Source organism: Pituophis catenifer, unplaced genomic scaffold (assembly GCF_029215685.1).
Source record: "Pituophis catenifer annectens isolate HBS135680 unplaced genomic scaffold, rPitCat1.0.hap2 SCAF_10, whole genome shotgun sequence".
Taxonomy (NCBI): domain Eukaryota; kingdom Metazoa; phylum Chordata; class Lepidosauria; order Squamata; family Colubridae; genus Pituophis; species Pituophis catenifer.
The window spans coordinates 22,730,104-22,753,796 of NW_027256890.1; the positions used below are offsets into that span (position 1 = coordinate 22,730,104).

General features: G+C 44.5%; 2 protein-coding genes across 7 annotated transcripts; both read left to right on the forward strand.

Annotated features, from left to right (window-relative positions):
• Positions 1–826: 826 nt before the first annotated feature.
• Positions 827–11,473, forward strand: LOC139321847 (RNA-binding protein 4B-like). Of its 3 annotated transcripts, XR_011600814.1 has the most exons (5): positions 827–880; positions 4,297–4,719; positions 7,746–8,403; positions 10,219–10,381; positions 10,819–10,882. XR_011600814.1 is itself a non-coding variant. In XM_070950764.1 (4 exons), the coding sequence occupies exons 2-3, from the start codon at positions 4,308–4,310 to the stop codon at positions 8,393–8,395; spliced, it is 1,062 nt and encodes a 353-aa protein (XP_070806865.1). In that variant the 5' UTR covers positions 827–880; positions 4,297–4,307; the 3' UTR covers positions 8,396–8,403; positions 10,819–10,908. The 3 variants fall into 3 exon arrangements, 2 of the variants coding, with proteins under 2 accessions (XP_070806865.1, XP_070806866.1); XM_070950764.1 differs by lacking the exon at positions 10,219–10,381 and having other exon boundaries at positions 10,819–10,908; XM_070950765.1 differs by lacking the exons at positions 7,746–8,403; positions 10,219–10,381 and having other exon boundaries at positions 10,819–11,473.
• Positions 11,474–13,498: 2,025 nt separating this feature from the next.
• LOC139321626 (RNA-binding protein 4B-like) lies at positions 13,499–23,553 on the forward strand. 4 transcript variants are annotated; one of them, XM_070950400.1, is made up of 4 exons: positions 13,499–13,525; positions 14,779–15,201; positions 19,021–19,678; positions 22,360–22,441. In XM_070950400.1, exons 2-3 carry the CDS (start codon positions 14,790–14,792, stop codon positions 19,668–19,670), a joined length of 1,062 nt encoding a protein of 353 aa, XP_070806501.1. In that variant the 5' UTR covers positions 13,499–13,525; positions 14,779–14,789; the 3' UTR covers positions 19,671–19,678; positions 22,360–22,441. The 4 variants fall into 4 exon arrangements, with proteins under 4 accessions (XP_070806501.1, XP_070806503.1, XP_070806504.1 ...); XM_070950401.1 differs by lacking the exon at positions 13,499–13,525 and adding an exon at positions 14,551–14,558; XM_070950402.1 differs by lacking the exon at positions 19,021–19,678 and having other exon boundaries at positions 22,360–23,553.
• The last annotated feature ends 140 nt before the right edge of the window (positions 23,554–23,693 follow it).

Here is a 23,693-nt window from a genome sequence, read left to right on the forward strand (position 1 = left end):
CAGAATTCCCCATGTCTAGCTGAGGAATTCTGGGAATTGAAGTTCACTAGTCAAAAGTTGCCAAGGGTTGAGAAGCCAGGCTTCCAAGTCTCTTAACAGGGTTGTTGTGAGAATAAGTAAGTGGGATGCTTGGGGAAAAAAAATAATTATTATTCAACGAATGTATATAAAGAAACTTCCTTTCACCCAGGAACACACACCCATAGCCTTCTCCCCCCCCCTTTTCCTTGTGGGTCGTTCCAATCAGGGCTTCTTCCTCTTCCACCCCTTTAAAAAATTCATCATGGAACCGTCCAGTTCCTGGTCTTCCCTCCTCCTCGAACAGTATGGGCTCCCCCCGAATCCTCCCGCATGGGACAGTCTGCCTTTCCCCCCCCCCCCGCATCTTGAATGGAACAGTCTGGCCTAACTCCTCCTCCACCCGCCCCCCCTTCCTCCGGTTTCGTCTTTCTCCCCTTCACCCTTCTTTTGGCAGTGGTTAACATTCGGCCCTCCCTCCCCACCTGTCAAATTTTGAAGGACCTATCGTCTTCCCCTTACCCGGATTTATTACCTCCTTTTCCGGCTGACTTCCGGCAAGCGTTGACATCCCTCGCCTAATACGATTGGCCGAAGAGTTGCAAGGGAAGGCAGGGTCACTTCTCAGCGCCCTCACAGAAGACGATAGCCAATCACCTTAGGGGTTTTGCTAAAGTCGAGCGCTGACTGGGTAGACGTCTTCCACACACTTTCCCCTTTGGCCATTCGTAGTGCCCGGCGTCTCTGGACGGGACCAATCAGAACCCAGAGGAAGGTGAGGAGGCGGGCCAAGACCTTGGAAAAGGAGGTGAAATTTAGTTGCCGCCGCCGCCGCCATTTTGTGCCGAGGGCTGTTGCTGAGGTTTGTGAGGGGCCGGTTCGGGCGGGTGGAGGAAACGGGCGGCGGGGGAAGGTGCGTTGTTCGGTGGGGGGGGGACTCAGCTTGCGGAGGCCTGCATGTAAAACTGAGGCCTTGGCCTTCTGCCTCGGTTAATGGCAGTATTTTCTGATACTAATCCTGAGGGCGCACATTGAATAAGAAACACGCCCACAGCCATTCACTCCACACAGGCAGACACAACCACGGCCTCTGCTCCGACGAGGTTCTGCTGGTATATTACACACACACACACACACACACAAAGAGAGAGAGAGAGATATATAGATATATAGATATACATATATAGAGATTGATAGATATAGAAATATAGAGATACATACATATACACACATGCATACACACACACCATGGCCTCTGCTCATACAATGTTTTGGTATATTACAGACACGCACACACACGTACGTACATACTATTTCTCTAGATATAGATACATACATACATACACACATACCACACACATGGCCTCTGCTCATACAAAATTCTGCTGGTATATTACACAAACACACACACACACACACATATATATATATATATATACATACACATACACTGCTCAAAAACATAAAGGGAAGACAAACAGAAGACATCCGAGATCTGAATGAATGAAATAGCCTGATTAAATACTTTGTTCTTTCCATACAGTAGTTTATACGCTGCTCAAACAACTAAAGGGAACACAAAACTACTGTATGTAAAGAACAAAGTATTTAATCAGGCTATTTCATTCATTCAGATCTCGGATGTCTTCTGCTTGTCTTCCCTTTATTTTTTTGAGTAGTATATATATATATATATATATATATATATATATATATATATATATATATATATATATATATATATATATACACACTATCTATAGATAGAGAAATATAGAAATATACAGATACATATACACACACGCACAAACATACACACCATGGCCTTTGCTCATTCAGTGTTATGGTATATCACACACACACACACACACACACACACATACATACTATTTCTCTGTAGATAAATACATACACACATACCACACGCATGGCCTCTACATCTACGACGTTCTGTTGGTATATTACACAAACACACACACACAAACATATGTATATATACTATCTATAGATAGAGAAATATAGAGATACATACATTTACTCACATGCACAAACACAACCGTGGCCTCTGCTAATACAACGTTCTGGTATATTACACACATACACATATACATACATACATACATACATACATACAATTTCTCTATAGATAGATAGATACATACACATATACCACACACATGGCCTCTGCTTGTACAAACTTCTGCTGGTATATTACACAAACACACACAGAGAGAGACATATCTATACATATCTATAGATAGATATAGAAATATAGAGATACATATACACACATGCATACACACACACCCCATGGCCTCTGCCCATACAAAGTTCTGGTATATTACACACACACATACATACATACTATTTCTCTCTAGATAGATAGATACACACACATGGCCTCTGCTCGTACAAAGTTCTGTTGGTATACACACACACAGATACAGATATATACGATAGATAGATAGATAGATAGATAGATAGATAGATAGATAGCTTCCTGAGTCATTGTAGTCCCAAAAACTTCTTTAATTGTAACAGCTGTGAATTAGTTCATTCACAGCTGAGTCCCAATTAGTTGCAAAAAGTCCTTCGGGAGAAGTCCTTCGGAATAATCACCAATCTCTATCTTCCTCGACACTCTGCTAAAGACTTACTTGGCAAAGCCCTATGGAGTCCAGAATCAAATAGAGATGCCAACTGGGAACAGAATTAACAACATTGCTTTCCTGCAAAGGGCCCATGTGCCTTTGCTCCTCTTTAAGCCTTATGGGAGGGGCCAATCATCTCCAGGCCTTACTCGCAAGTTGTCCCTTTAGTTTTAACTGGCAGCTCTGCCCATGCGCGCACTAGGAACAGGCTCCCCCTGTTCCTCTGTCTCTCTGCTGTCCGACACTGGAGGCTCCGGAGTCTGCGCATCACTCCCAGATGGCCCTGGCCCCATCTCTGCCTCTGACGCAGAGCCCTTGTCGGGGCCTTCCCCAGACTCCAGGACTGGCCCATGTTCCTCCCCAGCCTCCTCACTGTCCGACTCCGCTGCTAGTTCCGCAGGCTGCTGGCAGACCACAACAGATAGATAGATAGATAGATAGATAGATAGATAGATAGATAGATAGATAGATAGATGATAGATAGATAGATAGATAGATAGATAGATAGATAGATAGATGATAGATAGATAGATGATAGATAGACATGATAGATAGATGGATAGATAGATAGATAGATAGACAGATGATAGATAGACATGATAGATAGATGATAGATAGACAGATGATAGATAGACATGATAGATAGATAGATGATAGATAGATAGATAGATAGATAGATAGATAGATAGATAGATAGATATAGAGATACATATACTCACACACACACACACACACACAGCATAGCCTCAAAGTTCTGGTATATTACACACAGAAATATATATACATATATACATACTATATAGATAGATGGACGGATATAGAAATATATACATACACATGCATACACAAACACACACCATGGCCTCTACAAAGTTCTGGTATATTACACACACATATATAAACATACTATTTCTCTATACATAGATAGATACATACATACATACCTGTGTTTCCCCAAAAATAAGACTCCGTGTTACATTTTTTTGAACACTGAAAGAAGTGCTTGGCCTTATTGCCATGCACTCAAAAGCCCGATTAGGCTTATTATCAGGGAATTTCTTATTTTGGGGGAAACAGGGTATACACATACACACATACCACACACATGGCCTCTGCTCGTACAAAGTTCTGCCGGTATATTACACATACATATACATACATGCTATCGATAGATACATAGATAAGGTATAGATATAGATATATAGATATATAGATACATATACACACACAGGCTTATAAATACTATACACGCATATATAGATACACACACACATTCCCTCCACTTACAGAATGACCTATGTATTTTACCTGTATTTTCCTGGTATCTCCTGTTGCACATTCCTAATAGCTTTCTAAAAGATTTAGGATTCTGATTGCATAATGTGCTAAATCAGGAGGTTCCTTTTTCCATATGGTAGGTTTTTTTAACAGTGGTGGCAGCTTCTTTCATAGAGCTAGGATCACTTAAAGTCAGTGCTTAAAGAGGCTGAACCCCAAGCAATCTTTCTTCGATTAGTATAACCTCTTGGGCTTTTTTCTTTCTTCCCTGCTGCTGAATTGCCTCATGGTGTTCGATTTTGGTTGTTCAGAGCCAACTAACCCTTCCTTCTTTGGCTCCCCCGTTCAGCTCTAGCCACCATGGTGAAACTTTTCATCGGCAACCTTCCCCGGGAAGCCACCGAGCAGGAGATCCGCTCCCTTTTCGAGCAGTACGGCCGAGTCCTGGAGTGTGACATCATCAAGAATTACGGGTTTGTGCACATTGAGGACAAGACGGCCGCCGAGGACGCCATCCGCAACCTGCACCACTACAAGCTGCACGGCGTGTGCATCAATGTCGAAGCCAGCAAAAACAAGAGCAAGGCTTCCACCAAGCTGCACGTGGGCAACATCAGCACCAGCTGCACGAACCTGGAGCTGCGGTCCAAGTTTGAGGAATACGGCCCCGTGCTTGAGTGTGATATCGTGAAAGATTATGCCTTTGTGCACATGGAAAGAGCTGAGGATGCCGTCGAGGCCATCAGAGGCCTCGACAACACAGAATTCCAAGGTGGGAAGTGGGGCCAGGGTGGGGCGTGGAAGCTGGAAGCCAAAATTTTTCCCCCTTCTGGCTTTCCTCCCCAAGAGAAGGTTATTTCCAGAGCTCCCAAGGGTCATCTGGGGGGGCCACAGCTGGTAATGTCTGCTAGTTCACTTCCATCCTTGAGTCGGATAACTGATGCCAATTACAGGTAGTCCTTGACTTAACAATAGTTCATTTAGTGACCATAAGTTACAACAGCACTGAAAAAAGTGACTTATGATTGCTTTTCACACTTAATAACCATTGTAGCATCTCCATTGTCATGTGGTCAATTCAAATAGTACTAGCAGTCGTCTTATATACCGCTTCACAGTGCTTTACAGCCCTCTCTAAGCGGATAACAAACTCGACATATTGCCCCCAACAGTCTAGGTCCTCCTCATTTTACTGACCTCATAAGGATGGAAGGCTGAGTCAACCTTGAGCCGGTCAGAATCGAACTGCTGGCAGTCGGCAGAATTAGCATGCAGTACTGCAGTCTAACCACTGTGCCACTATGACACCTCCTTCCTTGACAATTGAGTCATATTTATGACGGTTGTGTTGTCTCGGGTTCATGGGACCACCTTTTGGGACCTGACAAGCAAAGTCATGGGGAAGCCAGATTCATTTAACAACTATGTGACTAGCTAAACAGCTGCAGTGATTCACTTAACAACTGTGGCAAGGAAGGTTGTAAAATGGGACAACATTCCCTTAACAAATGTCTCACTTAACAACAAAAAATGTTGGGTTCAATTTCGTTTTAAGATGTGACTTGCCCATTGTTATGCAGGTTGATGCAAGTTGTTTTGATTGGTGGTTGACTTCATGTGATGCTTGGCCTTGGGATATTTTGAGAAGTTAAACCATAGTTGGCTGGACCTGCATGAGATTCCAAGCCAACTTAAACAGTCTACAATGAGTAGGTTCAGACAACCTAGTCTGAATATCAAGCTCAGGAAATCAGGAGTCCAGACAGTTCAATTGAATATATAGGTTTTATTGCACGCTAAAGCTCTCTACAAGAATCTGAGCTACTAACGGTCAAAGCAAATTGGCGGTAGATAAGAGTCAACAGAGTTCCAGGTGGGCTGGCCTTAGATCTCTTGTGGGCGTGAAGGGACTCGTGACCGATGACGCGTTTGACCCCTCCTTCGGTCTCAGCCTGGTCATCTCCCATAGTGGCTTAGAAACTTGAGGGCAGTTGGCAGGTGAGATATTGAAGTATATCAATCAGTTAGTGCCTCTGACAGAGGATCCTAGTCTTCTCCTTTTCTTCCCTACTCCATTCCCTGTCTGTTCATCAATCAATGTATGGAAAGGCTTCCATGCTTCTTGTTTTCCCAGTGCTTTGTACTCTTGTCTGGTATTCCCTGTAGCCAACATTACCCAGCCTTCTCCATCCTGGACCCTCAGCCACCCTTCTCTCTATTTATCTCCTGCTGCTTCCGGACTGACCATCTGCCTTGTTGGGATTTGATGCCTTCTTTCCTTCTTCTTGCAGCCAATAGCAATCTGTTTCCTAATGCCCTGCGTTTAGATTTTTTTTTTCAAGTCAACTTGCTTTTTTAAATTTCTGTCTCAGAAGTTGCAGAATTGAAACCACTTTCTGCCCAGGTTGTTAATTTCTAATGTTGAGCGCCTAATATGATTGGGGGGGTCAGCTGTTAAAAATCTACAACAGAGGTCGGTGTAAATGCACTAAAAAATAGCAAATTTTGACTGTATTTTAGGAGAAATCCCATTTCTCCCCCCCTCTCTGATACGTTTAATTGAGGGGGCAATTGTAGGTGACATAGTGGCAGTTTATTAATGTTTCCTACTGGTCAGCACAAATATAATTAATTCAAGGACCTTAGTAGCATTCTTTTATGAATTAAGGATCTGAACAATTAAGGGAAATGCTTGCTTGATCTAGCTAGTGCATTAATAAGATGTATCTTTCTGCTAATAGCATTTTATGTAGTCTCACAGTTTTGGTACAGACCAGTACCAAATACAGGTAGTCCTCAATTTACAACAGTTTGTTTAGTGACCATTCAAAGTTACGACAACAGAAATTTTGGGCTCAATTTGTGGTCGTAAATTGAAGATTACCTGTGCGCGATTGTTGAATTTCAGAACCTTGGAACAATAGTATCGGCATTTTAAAAAATGATCCAGGATGGAGTCTGATTATCTAGATGTCTGAAATAGATGGAGAAAGTGATATGAGTGGCATTTGGTTTTTCTTCCTTTCCTCGGCCTCTTGATTTCAATGGATGAAGAAAGCACAGGCCACTGGCAGGGACCTGGATTGGTGTTGTGTTTGTAGCTTCCTACCTCAGGAGCACTAAGTCTCCAAGGACCGTTCCACAGAATAAAGGGAAAGTGTCTGCAAATGAGTAAGATCAGGGCATAGCCATGCCTCCTGAAGAGTCAAACTGGAGAAGGAAGGAAGAACAGATCCTGCTGTGTCAGTGAGAAATAAACGTCAAAATGGTTTAGCTTAAGTACAAAAACTATTAATTTAGAATTCAGCAAATCTGATTGTTTCGGAGCACCTAGAAAACACGGGAACCTGCATGATCCCCCCACCCCCCACCCATAGATGTCTTGGAAATAAATCGCATTTCATGTTCCGGTCAACAAGATTTTCGGGTTTTGATTTGCAATCCACTTATCTGCTTTGCGGGCCTGCCAAAATATTTTCGGGGCTTAGTGGCCAGCATCAAATTGGGGAGACGACTGAAACATACCATAAAAGAGGGCAGAATCGGGTTCTCACTGCCAAAATGCTTCCATTTCCTGAGTATAACTCGCTGGTCGCTTTGGACCAAAAGAGGCATTGTGTCCTCGAACAGCTGTTGGCTTCCCTCTTTGACCCACTGAGTCACAGCCGGTGATTTCCTGGTTTGTTACATCTTTTTTTTTTTTTTTAATATAAAAATAATTCTGAGCTGCTGTGCTTTTGCTTTGAATTGTCTTTAACAAATCTTTATAGCTGCCCTTCTTGCGTCTGTTTCTTCAAGGCAAACGAATGCGCGTGCAGTTGTCCACCAGCCGTCTCAGGACCGCGCCCGGGATGGGAGACAAGAGTGGCTGCTACCGGTGTGGGAAGGAGGGTCACTGGTCTAAAGAGTGCCCGGTAGACCGCACGGGGCAAGTGGCTGAGTTGACCGAACCTTATAGCGAGCAATACGGAATGGTGCGCACCCCGTACCCTACAGGCTACGGGGATCCCATGTATTACGATGACCCCTATGGAATGGTGGATTATTATAAACGGTATCGCGCGAGAAACGCTGCGGCCTATGGGGCTTCTGCATACGACACTTATGCGGAGCAAACCATGGCCCAGTATTCCCAGTACGCCCAGTACTCGCAAGCCACAGCCATGGCCAGTCGCCTCTCTACCTCCTTAGACCCTTACGAGAGGCCGCTGATGCCAACCTCGGGAACTGCAGCCGCGGTAGCCGTCGCTGCTGTGGCCGCGACGTCGTCCTTTTACACCCGGGATAGAAGCCCTCTGCGTCGCTCGGCCGCTGCGGCTTCCACCGCTGGAGACATGTACGGATACGAGCGCGTTCAGCTGTCTCCCGTCCCGCGATCCTCTCTCTACGATGTCCAGCGTTTCGGGCGGGATGCAGGCGCGGACAGGTTGCGATACTCCGCGTATTGACTCTCGAGGTGAGCGCGTTTTTTTCATCAGTAGTTTGGAGGAGGAGGAGGAGGAGGAGGAGGGGGACAGCACATCGGTGTCGCTGGTGGTGAGACGGGGGATACTGGCCTGCGGCTGGGTGGGTCTTCGGAGGATACCAGCCATATCTGCAGATCCTAATACGCAGCAGCCAAGGAACGGACCAAGCTGCTTGGTGGGGGAGATGAAACCAAGAGAGAGACCAGGATAGACCGGGGCAAAACACACCAATTAAGAATGTCAGCTTGCTATAAACCTGGTTCTGCAATCTTCCAAAATGAAAGTGGTTCAGAGTATCCCAGGGATATAAATTAGCTCCCAAACCCACATGCCATGTCCACGACGTCTCAAATTGCTTCTGGTACAAAATATTTACTCGTAGGAACCACCAATCCCTGGCCATTTCAGAGTTCCCTGGAATATTTGTTCCTCCTTATTTGTGTGCTTTGTTACAGTCAGATTGAGGGAGGTCTTGCCCGAGAACAGTGGATTCTGCTGTCTTATTCCTATTTTCGTCCTTCCTCTTCTCCTTCCTCTTCTGTTTCCATGGCCCCATATATTGCACTCTGCTCCCAGGATTGTGGGTGCCTCGTTCCTTCCTCCTTGCCTATTTCCCACTATGCACCCTAAAACTTGAACTTAGGGCACAGTGGCCGCATCCCGACCGACAGGATATGGAGCGGCTTTTAACCAAAGTGGTTTGGAAATTGAAGCGCGAGTTTTGATTATACAAGATGCCCCAGTGTGTAGTCTCTTGAGCGCCACCTGGGCCTGAGACATTCCATTTTGACTTTCTTGGTGGCCCTTCAAAAAATGCCAATTTTGGAGAGATCCCATCTGGACAGAGGTGCAAATTTGGCACTTTGTTACCTGAATCAAATCAGCCAATCGAGACCATATTCTCCCACCAGTGGCTGAACCAGGTGCTTTACTAGCAGAAGCCCAATTCCCATCCATGAAATTATATTTGTGGACATCTTCCTTTCGTCACTGGGGCTAATAGTTGCTAGCACTAGCCAGACCCCCTCTGCAAACATGTCCTAATCCTTAAAAATTCACGGATGCTTGTGGGCCCCAGCACAGATTCTGGTGGAGTACCGTATTTTTCGGAGTATAAGACGCTCCGGACTATAAGACGCACCTACCCTTTTTGGGGAGAAAAACAAGAAAAAAAAACCTGCCTCTGCCTCCCAGCAATTTGCCTCCTTAGAGCAAACAGCCTGTTTGTTTCATTTTCAGCACAGCCTGATTAGCACAAGCAGCTGATTGTCGGTTGTATTGGCCTTCCGAAGATCAGCTGTTTCAGGCTGCAGGGATTGCCATAGCGTATTGCTGCCTCCTGTGCCCCATTTTCCAGGCAGGGACAAGTGGGCAGGGCTACATTTGGTGTATAAGATGCACACAAATTTTCACCCTCTTTTATGGGGGGGGGGGGAGTGTGTCTTATACTCCGAAAAATATGGTAATTCCTTTTGTTCATGACGGTGTGATTGCTGTTTTTTTGACCTATCCTTAAGCTTGTGATTTCTTTTCACTGGGTGACACCCTCCTCCTCCCCCAGGTTGAATTCTCCTGAAAGATAATATTCCTTTCTTCTTCCAAATGGTTCATCATTTCTGTTCCCTTCTTTTTTTAAAAAAAAAAAATAGAAGAACATTCTAGTTATTCTCATGCCTTCAGAAATTCTCAGCTGCACGTTCTTCCGGGGATTTGGTGGCCTTTCACGTAAGAGGCAACTGGAGCAATTGTACGCATCCTTCCTATGACCAAGCAACAGATGTCTAATATGAAATGTTTATTTGCAGTCCTTTCCCAACAGTTCCAAAGGGTGGAATTCTATTCCCTGCAGTGTTTAAATTACAGCATTTTCACTGACTGTCCCCTAATATCCGTCTCCCTGAGAAGAGCCATCGGTATACTGACATTCATCCAAAAATGTAATTTTGTGCGGTGTGAGGGTTGGGGAAGGTGAGTAGCCAGTGTTGATATCCCACTGGTTAATGTCTATTTTCAAATGTTTTATTTTAAGGTTGAAAATAACATGTTCTTGCCCTACCCCTCCTGAAGACAGTCCATAGCCCCAAGAGGAGGAGATCCTTCCAAAACAGCGGGCAAAAAAACAATTAATATTCTGACAATCTCCCCCTCCAATCAAATACACTTCCCCGTTAATTTCCCACCTGAGTTAATGCTCTAAGGCATGGATCTTCAACCTTGGCCACTCACTGGCTGGGAAATTTTGTGACTTGAAGTCCCCAACTCTGAAAAGTGGCCGAGGTCAGAAGACCCCCTGCTCTAAGGAAGATGGGGTGGGCTCAGCCACGGAAATGCCATTTTTTTTTGTTTTTTTTCTAGGCAGCCCCCAGCACTGAGCCTGCAAATGAACTGTGTCTTTTATTTTTCAGGTAGGCTATTTGAGGGCTGGACATCGGGCTCCTGCGGCGCGTTTATGTCAAAGCTATGCCAGGCTTCACGATGTGTCGATTTTGTGTTTAGCATGGTCTCTAATGGACATTCTGTGTCTCTGCGAAGCTTAGTGACAACTAACAGTCCCTTTACTTTTTCAAAAAAAAAAAAACCCAAACCAAAACAACCACACAAAAGTTACCCCCCCTCCCCAAGCATTATTGGGAAGAGGGGAGGGTAGGGCTGTGGGAATTGGGGAGAGAGGGTTGTTAATGACTGGCCTTGTGCTTTGGTCAAACTCTGTCTACGCCTGGACTTCGAACAGAGACAGAGGGACCCACAGAATAAACCAGAGACAAATATGTGGCCTTCGAAGGATAACTTTGGGCCAATTTGTTCCAGTTCGATTTGCAATTTCTCCTCCCTTGTGTAGGCTCGATTTTGGAATTAAATAATTCTAGCTGATCCAGTTCCTTTTTTCTTTTCTTTTTTTGTATTATGAGAAGACATTGTCATATTTGGTAGCTGCCTGCGTTTGGACTGTAGAAAGCTTTCCTTTTGCTATGGATATTATTATTATTAACCTGTGACTTTTAGTTCTTTTGAAGTTGACATTTCTCTCCTTTCCCCCCCTCCCTTCTCCAATACAATAAAACATTTGTAACAGATCCTTGAAAGTGTCTGCTTGTGCAATTCGGGTTTGAAAGGACGAGCTTGCCTATTATCGACACACTTTGCAATTTTGCATCCAAGTAAAAGGGGCTGCCGGGAGGAATGCAGTCCTTTTCAAGAGCCAGAAGCTCAAAAGTTTATTTTCCTGGCTTAGGATTCATTTCCGTTCAGAATTAGGCTTTCGAGGGTTTTTTTTAAGACAGGAAAAGAATGTAAGCTCTTATTTCATACTAGCTGATAACCCGGCGTTGCCCGGGTATTTATTTATTTATATTTATTTATACACACACACCCCCCGAGGAGTTTTAGGGGTGTCTTACCCCCACAGTATGTTTTTCCAGAGAGTCATCTGTGTACCAAGTTCGGTTAAATTTGCTCGAGGCGTTTCAGAACTATGCTGGAACACACCCACATACACACCCTGATGTCTTATCCCCACAGTATGTCTTTCCAGAGAGAGTCATCTGTGTAACAAATTTGGTTAAAATTGCTCAAGGCGTTCCAGAGTTATGCTGGAACACACACACACCGAGGGATGTTAGGGGTGTCTTACCCCCAGAGTATGTTTTTCCAGACAGTAAGTAATCTGTGTACCAAGTTTCGTTGAAATTGATCGAGCTGTTCCAGAGTTATGCTGGCACAAACATACATACATACATGTATGTATGTGTATGTAAGCTCTTATTTCATACTAGCTGATAATCCAGCATTGCCCGGGTATTTATTTATTTATATACACACCCACACCCCGAGGAGTTTTAGGGGTGTCTTACTCCCACAGTATGTTTTTCCAAACAGTAAGTAATCTGTGTACCAAGTTTCGTTGAAATTGCTCCAGCCATTCCAGAGTTATGCTGGCACATCCATCCATCCATATATGTATATGTATATATGTATATGTATGTATGTATATATGTATATGTATGTGTATATGTATATGTATATGTATATATATCTCTAAGATTTCAAACTGCATAAACTAGATTTGAGTTCTTCCTGCTGGTTCTGTCCCTCAATTTCTGCACATGTGAAGATTTCTCCAAAATGTCTATTTTCCAGGGGAAAAATCAGCTTAGCTTCAGTCATATTCAAGACTTACAGGAGTGTATCTCAATTTTGGCCATTTTAAGATGCATGGACTTCAACTCCCAGAATTCCCTATGGGTGGCTGAGGAATTCTGGGAATTGAAGTTCACTTGTCAATGTTGCCAAGGGTGGACACCACTTAAATTAGAGAAGGGCTGAAGCCAGGCTTCCAAGTCTCATTAACAGAGTTGTGAGAATTAGTGGGATGCCTGGAAAAAAATAATTATTCAACGAATGTATATAAAAAAACTTCCTTTTACCAAGGAACACACACCTTAGCCTTCTCCCCCCTCTTTTCCTTGTGGATCGTTCCAATCAGGGCTTCTTTCTCTTCCACACCTTTAAAAAATTCATCATGGAACCGTCCAGTTCCTGATCTTCCCTCCTCGAACAGTATGGCTCTCCCCCGGATCCTCCCGCATGGGACAGTCTGCCTTCCCTCTCCTCGTATCTTATCGAATGGAACAGTCTGGCCTGACTCCTCCCCCTTTTCCTCCGGTTTCGTCTTTCTCCCCTTCACCCTTCCTTTGGTAGTGGCTAACATTCGGCCCACCCTCCCCATCTGTCAAACTTTGAAGAACCTATCGTCTTCCCCGCACCCGGATTTATTACCTCCTTTTCCGGGTGACTTCCGGCTAGCGTTGCCATCCCTCGCCTAATACGATTGGCCGAAGAGTTGACGTACAACGCAAGGGAAAGTACGGTCACTTCTCAGCGCCCTCATAGAAGACGATAGCCAATCACCTTGGGGTTTTGCTAAGGTCGAGCGCTGATTGGGTAGACGTCTTCCACACACTTTCCCCTTTGGCCATTCGTACTGGTTGGCGTCTCTAGACAAGGCCAATCAGAACCCAGAGGAAGGCGAGGGGGCGGGCCAAGACCTTGGAAAAGGAGGTGAAATTTAGTTGCCGCCGCCGCCGCCATTTTCTGCCGAGGGCTGTTGCTGAGGTTTGTGAGGGGCCGGTTCGGGCGGGTGGAGGAAACGGGCGGCGGGGGAAGGTGCGTTGTTCGGGGGGGGGGACTCAGCTTGCGGAGGCCTGCATGTAAAACCGAGGCCTTGGCCTTCTGCCTCGGTGAATGGCAGTATTTTCTGATACTAATCCTGAGGGCGCACATTGAATAAGAAACACGCCCACAGCCATTCACTCCACACAGGCAGGCACAACCACGGCCTCTGCTCCGACGAGGTTCTGCTGGTATATTACACACACACACACACACATACTATCTATCTATAAATATAGAAATATAGAAATATACAGATACATACATACATATACACACATGAACACCCCCATATACCATGTCCTCTGCTCATACAATGGTCTGGTATATTACACACACACACACACATATACATACATACATACATACTATTTCTCTGTAGATAGATAGATACATACACACATACCACACACATGGCCTCTGCTTGTACAAAGTTTTGCTGGTATATTACACAAACAGACGCACAGAGAGATACATATATATACATACTATCTATATATAGATATATAAATACAGATATATATACATATACACACCCACCCCATGGCCTCTGCCCATATCAAGTTCTGGTATATTACACACACACATATACATACATACATACATACATACTATTGACAGACAGACACATACATACACACAAACACACTTCATGGGCTCTGCTTGTACAAAGTTCGGCTGGTGTATTACATATACATATACCGATACATTAGATAGAGAGATAGTCACTTATGACTATGTAGTGCACACACACTACACATAACATGGCCTCTGCTGATATATTACACACGTACACTTATAAATACTATACACACATATATATACATACACACACCCATGCCCTCCACTTACAGAAGACCTATATTTTACCTGTATATTCCTGGTATCTCCTGCTGTACGTTCCTAATAGCTATCTGGAAGATTTAGGATTCTGATTGCATAATGTGCTAAATCAAGAGATGCCTTTTTCAATATGGTAGGTTTTTTTAATAGTGGTTAAAAACAGTGGCTTCTTCCACAGAATTAGGATCACTTAAAATCAGTGCTTAAAGAGGCTGAACCCCAAGCAAACTTTCTTCGATCAATATAACCTCTTGGGTTTTTTTCTTTCTTCCCTGTTGCTGAATTGCCTCACGGTGTTCGATTTTGGTTGTTCAGAGCCAACTAACCCTTCCTTCTTTGGCTCCCCCGCTCAGCTCTAGCCACCATGGTGAAACTTTTCATCGGCAACCTTCCCCGGGAAGCCACCGAGCAGGAGATCCGCTCCCTTTTCGAGCAGTACGGCCGAGTCCTGGAGTGTGACATCATCAAGAATTACGGGTTTGTGCACATTGAGGACAAGACGGCCGCCGAGGACGCCATCCGCAACCTGCACCACTACAAGCTGCACGGCGTGTGCATCAATGTCGAAGCCAGCAAAAACAAGAGCAAGGCTTCCACCAAGCTGCACGTGGGCAACATCAGCACCAGCTGCACGAACCTGGAGCTGCGGTCCAAGTTTGAGGAATACGGCCCCGTGCTTGAGTGTGATATCGTGAAAGATTATGCCTTTGTGCACATGGAAAGAGCTGAGGATGCCGTCGAGGCCATCAGAGGCCTCGACAACACAGAATTCCAAGGTGGGAAGTGGGGCTAAGGTGGGGCGTGGAAGCTGGAAGCCAAAATTTTTCCCCCTTCTGGCTTTCCTCCCCAAGAGGAAGTTATTTCCAGAGCTCCCAAGGGTCCTCCTCATTTTATTGACCTCGTGAGGATGGAAGGTTGAGTCAACCTTAAGCCGGTGAGGATCGAACTGCTGACAGTCGGCAGAATTAGCGTGCAGTACTGCAGTCTAACCACTGTGCCACTATGACCCCTCCTTCCTTGAAAATTGAGTCATATTTATGACGGTTGTGTTGTCTCGGGTTCATGGGACCACGTTTTGGGACCTGACAAGCAAAAGTCATGGGGAAGCCAGATTCATTTAACAACTGTGTTACTAGCTAAACAGCTGCAGTGATTCATTTAACAACTGTGGCAAGGAAGGTTGTAAAATGGGACAACATTCCCTTAACAAATGTCTCACTTAGCAACAAAAATGTTGGGTTCAGTTTTGTTGTAAGATGTGACTTGCTGCTAGTTAGAAAGAAGATACAGTTTCGTCCAAATTGGGATTGAAACACAAGGCCAGGAATAATTTTGTATGTTTAGTTTTGAGGCTCGTGAGATTAATAATCGTTCTCTTTACAATGGGAATATCCTCTCTGTTCATTGAATGCATAACGGAATGCCGTTACGATAAGGCAATTAAAGCCACCGTAAATTATATAAATGTTATGTCACTGGATGCGGCAAATACATTAGAAAAAAACTATTACAATTCAAAGCTTTGTTCCCCTACGTCATTAGAGTGGAAAAGAGAAAAGACTTATTTATTGCCCCTTTTAAAAAAGACTTTTAGAACAAACAACAACATAGGGATTTTCTATACTTCCACCTTCCGTTTATTTAATTGATAAAAAATATGCATGATGGTTGATCCAAGTTGTTTCGATTGGTGGTTGGCTTCATGTAATGCTTGGCCTAGGGGTATTCTGAGCAGAGTTTATTGAGTAAAACATAGTTGGCTGGACCTGCATGGGATGCCAAGCCATCTTAAACAGTCTACAGTGACTAGGATCAGTCTGCATATCAAGCTCAGAAAATCAGGAGTCCAGACAGTTCTATTGAATATATAGGTTTTATTGCACGCTAAAGCTCTCTACAAGAATCTGAGCTACTAACAGTCAAAGCAAATTGGCGGTAGATAAGAGTCAACAGAATTCCAGGTAGGCTGGCCTTAGATCTCTTGTGGGCGTGAAGGGACTTGAGACCGATAACGCGTTTGACCCCTCCTTCGGTCTCAGCCTGGTCATCTCCCATAGCGGCTTAGAAACATGAGGGCAGTTGGCAGGTGAGATATTGAAGTATATCAATCAGTCAGTTTCTCGGGGTGGGGGGGCTCTGACAGAGGAGTAGATCTTGATCGTAGTCGTCTCCTTTTCTTCCCTGCTCCATTTCCTGTCTGTTCATCAATCAATGTGTATAAAGGTTTCCATGCTTCTTGTTTTCCCAAGGCTTTGTACTCCTGTCTGGTGTTCCCTGTAGCCAACATTACCCAGTCTTCTCCATCCCGGAGAAGCCACCCTTCTCTCTATTTATCTCCTGTTGCTTTCGGACTGACCATCCACCTTGCTGTGATTTGATGCCTTCTTTCCTTCTTCTCGCTGCCAATAGCAATCTGTTCCCTAATGCCCTGCGTTTAGATTTTCTTTTTCAAGTCAACTTGATTTTTTTAATTTCTGTCTCAGAAGTTGCAGATGTCTCAGAAATTGAAACCACTTTCTGCCCAGGTTGTTAACCGCTAATGTTGAGTGCCCTGATAAGGTTAGGCATCAGCTGTTAAAAATCCACAACAGAGGTTAACCCAGCAAAGTTTGGCTGTATTTTTGGAGAAATCCCGCCCCCCTCAATACGTTTAATTGAGGTGGCAATTGTAGGTGACACTTAATGCCAGTTCATTAATGTTTCCTACTGGTTAGCACAAATATAATTGCTTTGACCATTTCATTTTCCTTTCATTTACCTGGAAGATTCTTGAGTATAGTTTGATGATAGTGTGATCAGGAGAGGGATTGTTGGCAGTGTAGAAATGGGGCTTGAGGCTTGTTCATTGGACATTATTTTGCAAAATTTATTTAATCAAATTATATCCCCCCCCCCCCCCCCGCGGAATTGGCACAGTGGTCTAGAGGTGAAGGCACTCACCTCCCACTTGGAAGGTTGAGAGTTCAATCCTAGGCAGCAACAGATGTTTCTCTATCAGGACGCAAAGAAAATATATATGCTGTGATCTCAGCTTAGGTGTCAGGAAGGGCATCTGGCCAGTAAACACTCTGCTCCATTTCTCTCCGATGAAAAGGATTACAGAGTTGTAAAACGGGAAAAAATGGCCACTCCACTAAAAATTCCCTTTTTTATGACCCTGTAATCCCTTAATTGGGCTAAAATTGACAAGTCAAAAGAATCCTCAAAGCAATAAGAAGAAAAACATACTGGTAGCAATTAAGGAAAATGCTTGCTTGGTCTAGCTAGTGCATTAATAATATGTATCTTTCTGCTAATAGCATTTTATGTAGTCTCACAGATTTGGTACAGACTAGTACCAAATATAGGTAGTCCCCAACTTACAAGAGTTTGTTTAGTGACTGTTCAAAGTTACAACGACATTGGAAAAAGTGACCTAGGACCGTTTTTCACTCCCCCCTTGGTCATGTGATCAAAATTCAAACGCTTGACAACTGACTCCCCATTTCTGCACTCTGCCAGGGTCGCGTGATTGCCTTTTGTGACCTTACAAGCAGTCAAAGGGGAAGCCAGAGTCACTTAACAACCGTGTTATTAATTTAACAACAGTGATTCACTTAATGACCATGGCAAGAAAGATCGTAAAAAGGGGCAAAATTTACTTAACAAATGTTTCAGTTAGGAACAGAAATTTTGGGCTCAATTTATGGTTGTAAATTGAAGATTACCTGTATGCGCTATTGTTGAATTTTAGAACCTTGGAACAATAGTATTGGCATTTTAAAAAATGATCCAGGATGGAGTCTGATTATCTAGATATCTGAAATAGATGGAGAAAGTGATATGAGTGGCATTTGGTTTTTTTCCCTTTCCTCGGTCTCTTGATTACAATGGATGAAGAAAGCACAGGCCACTGGCAGGGACCTGGACTGGTGTTTGTGTTTGTAGCTCCCTACCTCAGGAGCACTAAGTCTCCAAGGACCGTTCCACTGAATAAAGGGAAGTTGTCAGAATCCTACCACATCAGCCTGCAAACGAGTAATGTCAGGGCACAGCCATGCCTCCTGAAGAGTCAGACTGGAGAAGGAAGGAAGAACAGATCCTGCTGTGTCAGTGGGAAATAAACCTCAAAACGGTTTAGCTTAAGTATAAAAACCATTCCTTTAAAATTCGGCAAATTTGATTGTTTCGGAGCACCTAGAAAACACGGGAAGCTGCATGACCCCCCCATAGATGTCTCGGAAATAAATTGCATTTCACATTCAGATTCTCGGGTTTTGATTTGCAATCCATTTATCTGCTTTGTGGGCCTGCCAAAATATTTTCAGGACTTACTGGCCAGCATCGCATTGGGGAGACGAGGGCAGAATCAGGTTCTCGCTGCCAAAATGCTTCCATTTGAGTATAACTCGCTGGTCGCCCCGAACCAAAGGAGGCATTGGGTCCTCGAACAGCTGCTGGCTTCCCTCTTTGACCCACTGAGTCACAGCCGGTGATTTCCTGGTTTGTTAGATTTTTTTTTTTAATATAAAAATAATTCTGAGCTGCTGTGCTTTTGCTTTGAATTGTCTTTAACAAATCTTTATAGCTGCCCTTCTTGCGTCTGTTTCTTCAAGGCAAACGAATGCGCGTGCAGTTGTCCACCAGCCGTCTCAGGACCACGCCCGGGATGGGATACAAGAGTGGCTGCTACCGGTGTGGGAAGGAGGGTCACTGGTCTAAAGAGTGCCCGGTAGACCGCACGGGGCAAGTGGCTGAGTTGACCGAACCTTATAGCGAGCAATACGGAATGGTGCGCACCCCGTACCCTACAGGCTACGGGGATCCCATGTATTACGATGACCCCTATGGAATGGTGGATTATTATAAACGGTATCGCGCGAGAAACGCTGCGGCCTATGGGGCTTCTGCATACGACACTTATGCGGAGCAAACCATGGCCCAGTATTCCCAGTACGCCCAGTACTCGCAAGCCACAGCCATGGCCAGTCGCCTCTCTACCTCCTTAGACCCCTACGAGAGGCCGCTGATGCCAACCTCGGGAACTGCAGCCGCGGTAGCCGTCGCTGCTGTGGCCGCGACGTCGTCCTTTTACACCCGGGATAGAAGCCCTCTGCGTCGCTCGGCCGCTGCGGCTTCCACCGCTGGAGACGTGTACGGATACGAGCGCGTTCAGCTGTCTCCCGTCCCGCGATCCTCTCTCTACGATGTCCAGCGTTTCGGGCGGGATGCAGGCGCGGACAGGTTGCGATACTCCGCGTATTGACTCTCGAGGTGAGCGCGTTTTTTTCATCAGTAGTTTGGAGGAGGAGGAGGGGGACGGCACATCGGTGTCACTGCTGGTGAGACGGAGGATACCGGCCTGCGGCTGGGTGGGTCTTTGGAGGATACCTGCTGGTATCTGCAGCTTTTAAGCTGCAGCAGCCGAGGAACAGACCAAGCTGCTTGGTGGGGGAGATGAAACCAAGAGAGACCAGCATAGACCGGGCCAAAACACACCAATTAAGAATGTCAGCTTGCTATAAACCTGGTTCTGCAATCTTCCAAAATGAAAGTGGTTCAGAGTATCCCAGGGATAAATTGGCTCCCAAACCCACATGCCATATCCAGGACATATCAAATTGCTTCTGGTACAAAGGATTTACTCCTGGGAACCACCAATCTCTGGCCATTTCAGAGTTGCCCTGAATATTTGTTCCTCCTTACTTGTGTGCTTTGTTACAGTCAGATTGAGGGAGGTCTTGCCCGAGAACAGTGGATTCCGCTGTTTTATTGCTAAAATCCTGTCTAAGCTTGTCCCGTTGTTTTTTTCCTCCTTCCTCTTCTGTTCCCATGGCTCCATATATTGCACTCTGCTCTCAGGATTGTGGGTGCCTCGTTCCTTCCTCCTTGCCTTTTTCCGGCTATGCACCCTAAAACGTGAAATTTTGGTGCAGTGGCCGCACCCCGACCAACAGGAGATGGAGCGGCTTTTAACCAAAGCTGCTTGGAAATTGAAGAGCAAGTTTGGATTACACAAGATGCCCAGTGTGTAGTCTCTTGAGCCCCACCTGAACCAGGTGCTATACGAGCAGAAGCGCAGTTCCCATCCATGAAATTATATTTGTGGACGTCTTCCTTTCGCCACTGTGGATAATAAGTTGCTAGCACCAGCCAGCCCCCCTTTGTAAACATGTCCTAATTCTTAAAAATTCATGGATGCTTGTGGGCCCCAGCACAGATTCTGGTGGTGTACCGTATTTTTCAGAGTATAAGACACTCAGGACTATAAGATGCATCTACCTTTTTTGGGGAGCAAAACAAGAAAAAAAAATCTGCGTGTACCTCCCAGCAATTTGCCTCCTTGCAGCAAACGGACTGTTTCAATTTCAGATTCAGCACAGCCTGATTAACACAAGCAGCTGATAGTTGGATTGGCCTCCCGAAGATCAGCTGTTTCAGGCTGCAGGGATTGCCATAGCCACGCACCCCATTTTCCGGGGGGAACTGGCAAGTGGGCAGGGCTACATTCGGTATATAAGACGCACCCAAATTTTCACCCTCTTATTGGGGGAAAAAGTACGTCTTATACTCGGAAAAATAAGGTAATTCCTTTCGATATGATGCAATTGCTGGGTTTTTGTCCTATCCTTAAGCCCCTGATTTCTTTTCACTGGGTGACACCCCCCTCCTCCCCCAGGTTGAATTCTCCTGAAAGATAATATTTTCTTCTTCCAAATGGTTCATCATTTGTTTTTTTTTTTTTTAAAAACCCTTTTTTAAAAAAAAATAGAACAACATTCTAGTTATTCTCATGCCTTCAGAAATTGTCAGCTGCACTTTCTTCCAGGGATTTGGTGGCCTTTCACGTAAGAGGCAACTGGAGCAATTGTACACATCCTTCCTATGACCAAGCAACAGATGTCTAATATGAAATGTTTATTTGCAGTCCTTTCCCAACAGTTTCAAAGGGTGGAATTCCTTTCCCTGCAGCATTTTCACTGACTGCCCCCTAATATCCGTCTCCCTGAGAAGAGCCATCGGTATACTGACATTCATCCAAAAATGTAATTTTGTGCGCTGTGAGGGTTGGGGAAAGTGAGTAGCCAGTGTTGAATATCCCACTGGTTCCCTTTGACTTGTCCCGAATGATCAAGGTTTTCTGATTCTTGTGCATTTTTGGTGAAAAATTAACCAGGATTAGTCCTTAATTTACCGCCATTCATTTAATAACCAGAGTTACGACAGCACTGAGAAAGGTGACCTACTACCAGTTTTCACGCTTAGGACCATCGCACGATCCCCACGGTCTCATGATCAGACTTTGGATGCTTGGCAACCACATGTGTTTACGATGGTTGTTGGCACCACCCTGGAATTGTCATCTGGGACCTTCCTAGGAAGCTTGACAGGTAGAGTCAATGGGAAAACTAGGTTAGTTTGACGCTCGCATGTTTTAACAATAATGGTGATTCATTTAGCAGCCAGGTCAAATGTCGTAAAATGGGACACGGCCAATATTTCCAATGAAAAGAATCAGGGAGAAAGCAGTAAGAATGACATTTGTTTAACACAAAACATCAGAAAACCGCTGCCAGTGTGGCAAACAAGATCCTTAGCAATCTGACCAAATGGATCCCAGCCTTAGATCTGTTCCAGCTTGTGGCCACCACCAACCTTTCTGAAGACCCTGGAAGCATCTAACATAGGAGGGGACATTTTGCAATCAAATACACTTCCCCCTTAACTTCCCGGTTGAGTTAATGCTCCAAGTGCAGAAACTCCAACCTTGGCCCTCACTGGCTGGGGAATTCTTGGAGTTGACATCAAGTCTGAAAAGTGGCCGAGGTCGGAAGACCCTCTGCTCTAAGGAAGGTGGGGTGGGCTCAGCCACGGAAGTGCTTTTTTTTTGTTTGTTTTTCTAGGCAGCCCCCCAGCACTGAACCTGCAAATGAACTGTGTCTTTTATTTTTCAGGTAGGCTATTTGAGGGCTGGACATCGGGCTCCTGCGGCGCGTTCACGTCAAAGTTATGCCAGGCTTCACGATGTGTCGATTTTGTGTTTAGCATGGTCTCACTAATGGACATTGTGTCTCTGCGAAGCTTAGTGACAACTAACAGTTCCTGTTCACTTTTTTCAAAAAAAAAAAAAAACCCAAACCAAAATAAAACACCCACACAAAAGTCGTCCCCCCCCCCCAAGCATTATTTGGAAGAGGGGAGGGCAGGGCTGTGGGAAGTGGGGAGAGGTTGTTGTTCATAACTGGCCTTGTGCCCTGGGCTTTGGTTGAACTCTGTCTAAGCCTGGACTTTGAGCATAGACAGAGGGACCCACAGAATAAACTAGAGACAAATATGTGGCCTTCGAAGGATAACTTTGGACCAATTCGTTCCAGTTCGATTTGCAATTTCTCCTCTCTTGTGTAGGCTCGATTTTGGAATTAAATAATTCTAGCTGATCCAGTTCCTTTTTTTGTTTTGTTTTTTATTATGAGAAGACATTGTCATATTTGGTAGCTGCCTGCGTTTGGACTGTAGAAAGCTTTCCTTTTGCTATGGATATTATTAACCTGTGACTTTTTGTTCCTTTGAAGTTGACATTTCTCTCCTTATTTTCCCTTCTCCAGTAAAATAAAACATTTGTAACAGATCCTTGAAAGTGTCTGCGTTGTGCAATTCGGGTTTGGAAGGACGAGCTTGCCTATTATTGGCACGCTTTGCAATTTTGCATCCAAGTAGAAGGGGCTGCCGGGAGGAATGCAGTCCTTTTCAAGAGCCAGAATCTCAAAAGTTTATTTTCCTGGCTTAGGATTCATTTCCATTCAGAATTAGGCTTTTTCAGGGGTTTTTTTTAAGACAGGAAAAGAATGTAAGCTCTTATTTCTTATTTCTAACTGCACAAACTAACTGCACAAACTGCACAATCCTGCCTCTGGTTTTGTCCCTCAGTTTCTGCACATGTGAAGATTTCTCCAAAATGTCTATTTTCCAAGGGAAAAATCAGCTTAGCTTCAGACGTGGCCCACCCAATATGGGTATCTAAGCCATATCTACCTTTGGTACTGCTTAAAAAAGTGGCCACTGCTTTAAAATCATGAGGACCAGAAATATGTTTTTAATGAAAGACAAAACTACTCAACAGTTACAAATTGGCATACATATTGGCAAAGAAAACAAAGCTTACAAGCACCCAACTGCCCTTTTGCTATTCTTCCTGGGATATTTTGCAGGGTGTTGGCTTTGTCCCCAGCCACCACCTGTCTAATCTATGTATTACCAGCTCATCCTTGAACCTAACGAAAAACTTGTT

Excerpts from the sequence above, each read along its gene's own strand:
- LOC139321847 (XM_070950764.1), top strand. The coding sequence starts at position 4,308 with ATGGTGAAACTTTTCATCGGCAACCTTCCCCGGGAAGCCACCGAGCAG. Across the intron at positions 4,720-7,745 it reads CGACAACACAGAATTCCAAG|GCAAACGAATGCGCGTGCAG; the intron begins GTGGGAAGTGGG and ends TGTTTCTTCAAG.
- LOC139321626 (XM_070950400.1), top strand. The coding sequence starts at position 14,790 with ATGGTGAAACTTTTCATCGGCAACCTTCCCCGGGAAGCCACCGAGCAG. Across the intron at positions 15,202-19,020 it reads CGACAACACAGAATTCCAAG|GCAAACGAATGCGCGTGCAG; the intron begins GTGGGAAGTGGG and ends TGTTTCTTCAAG.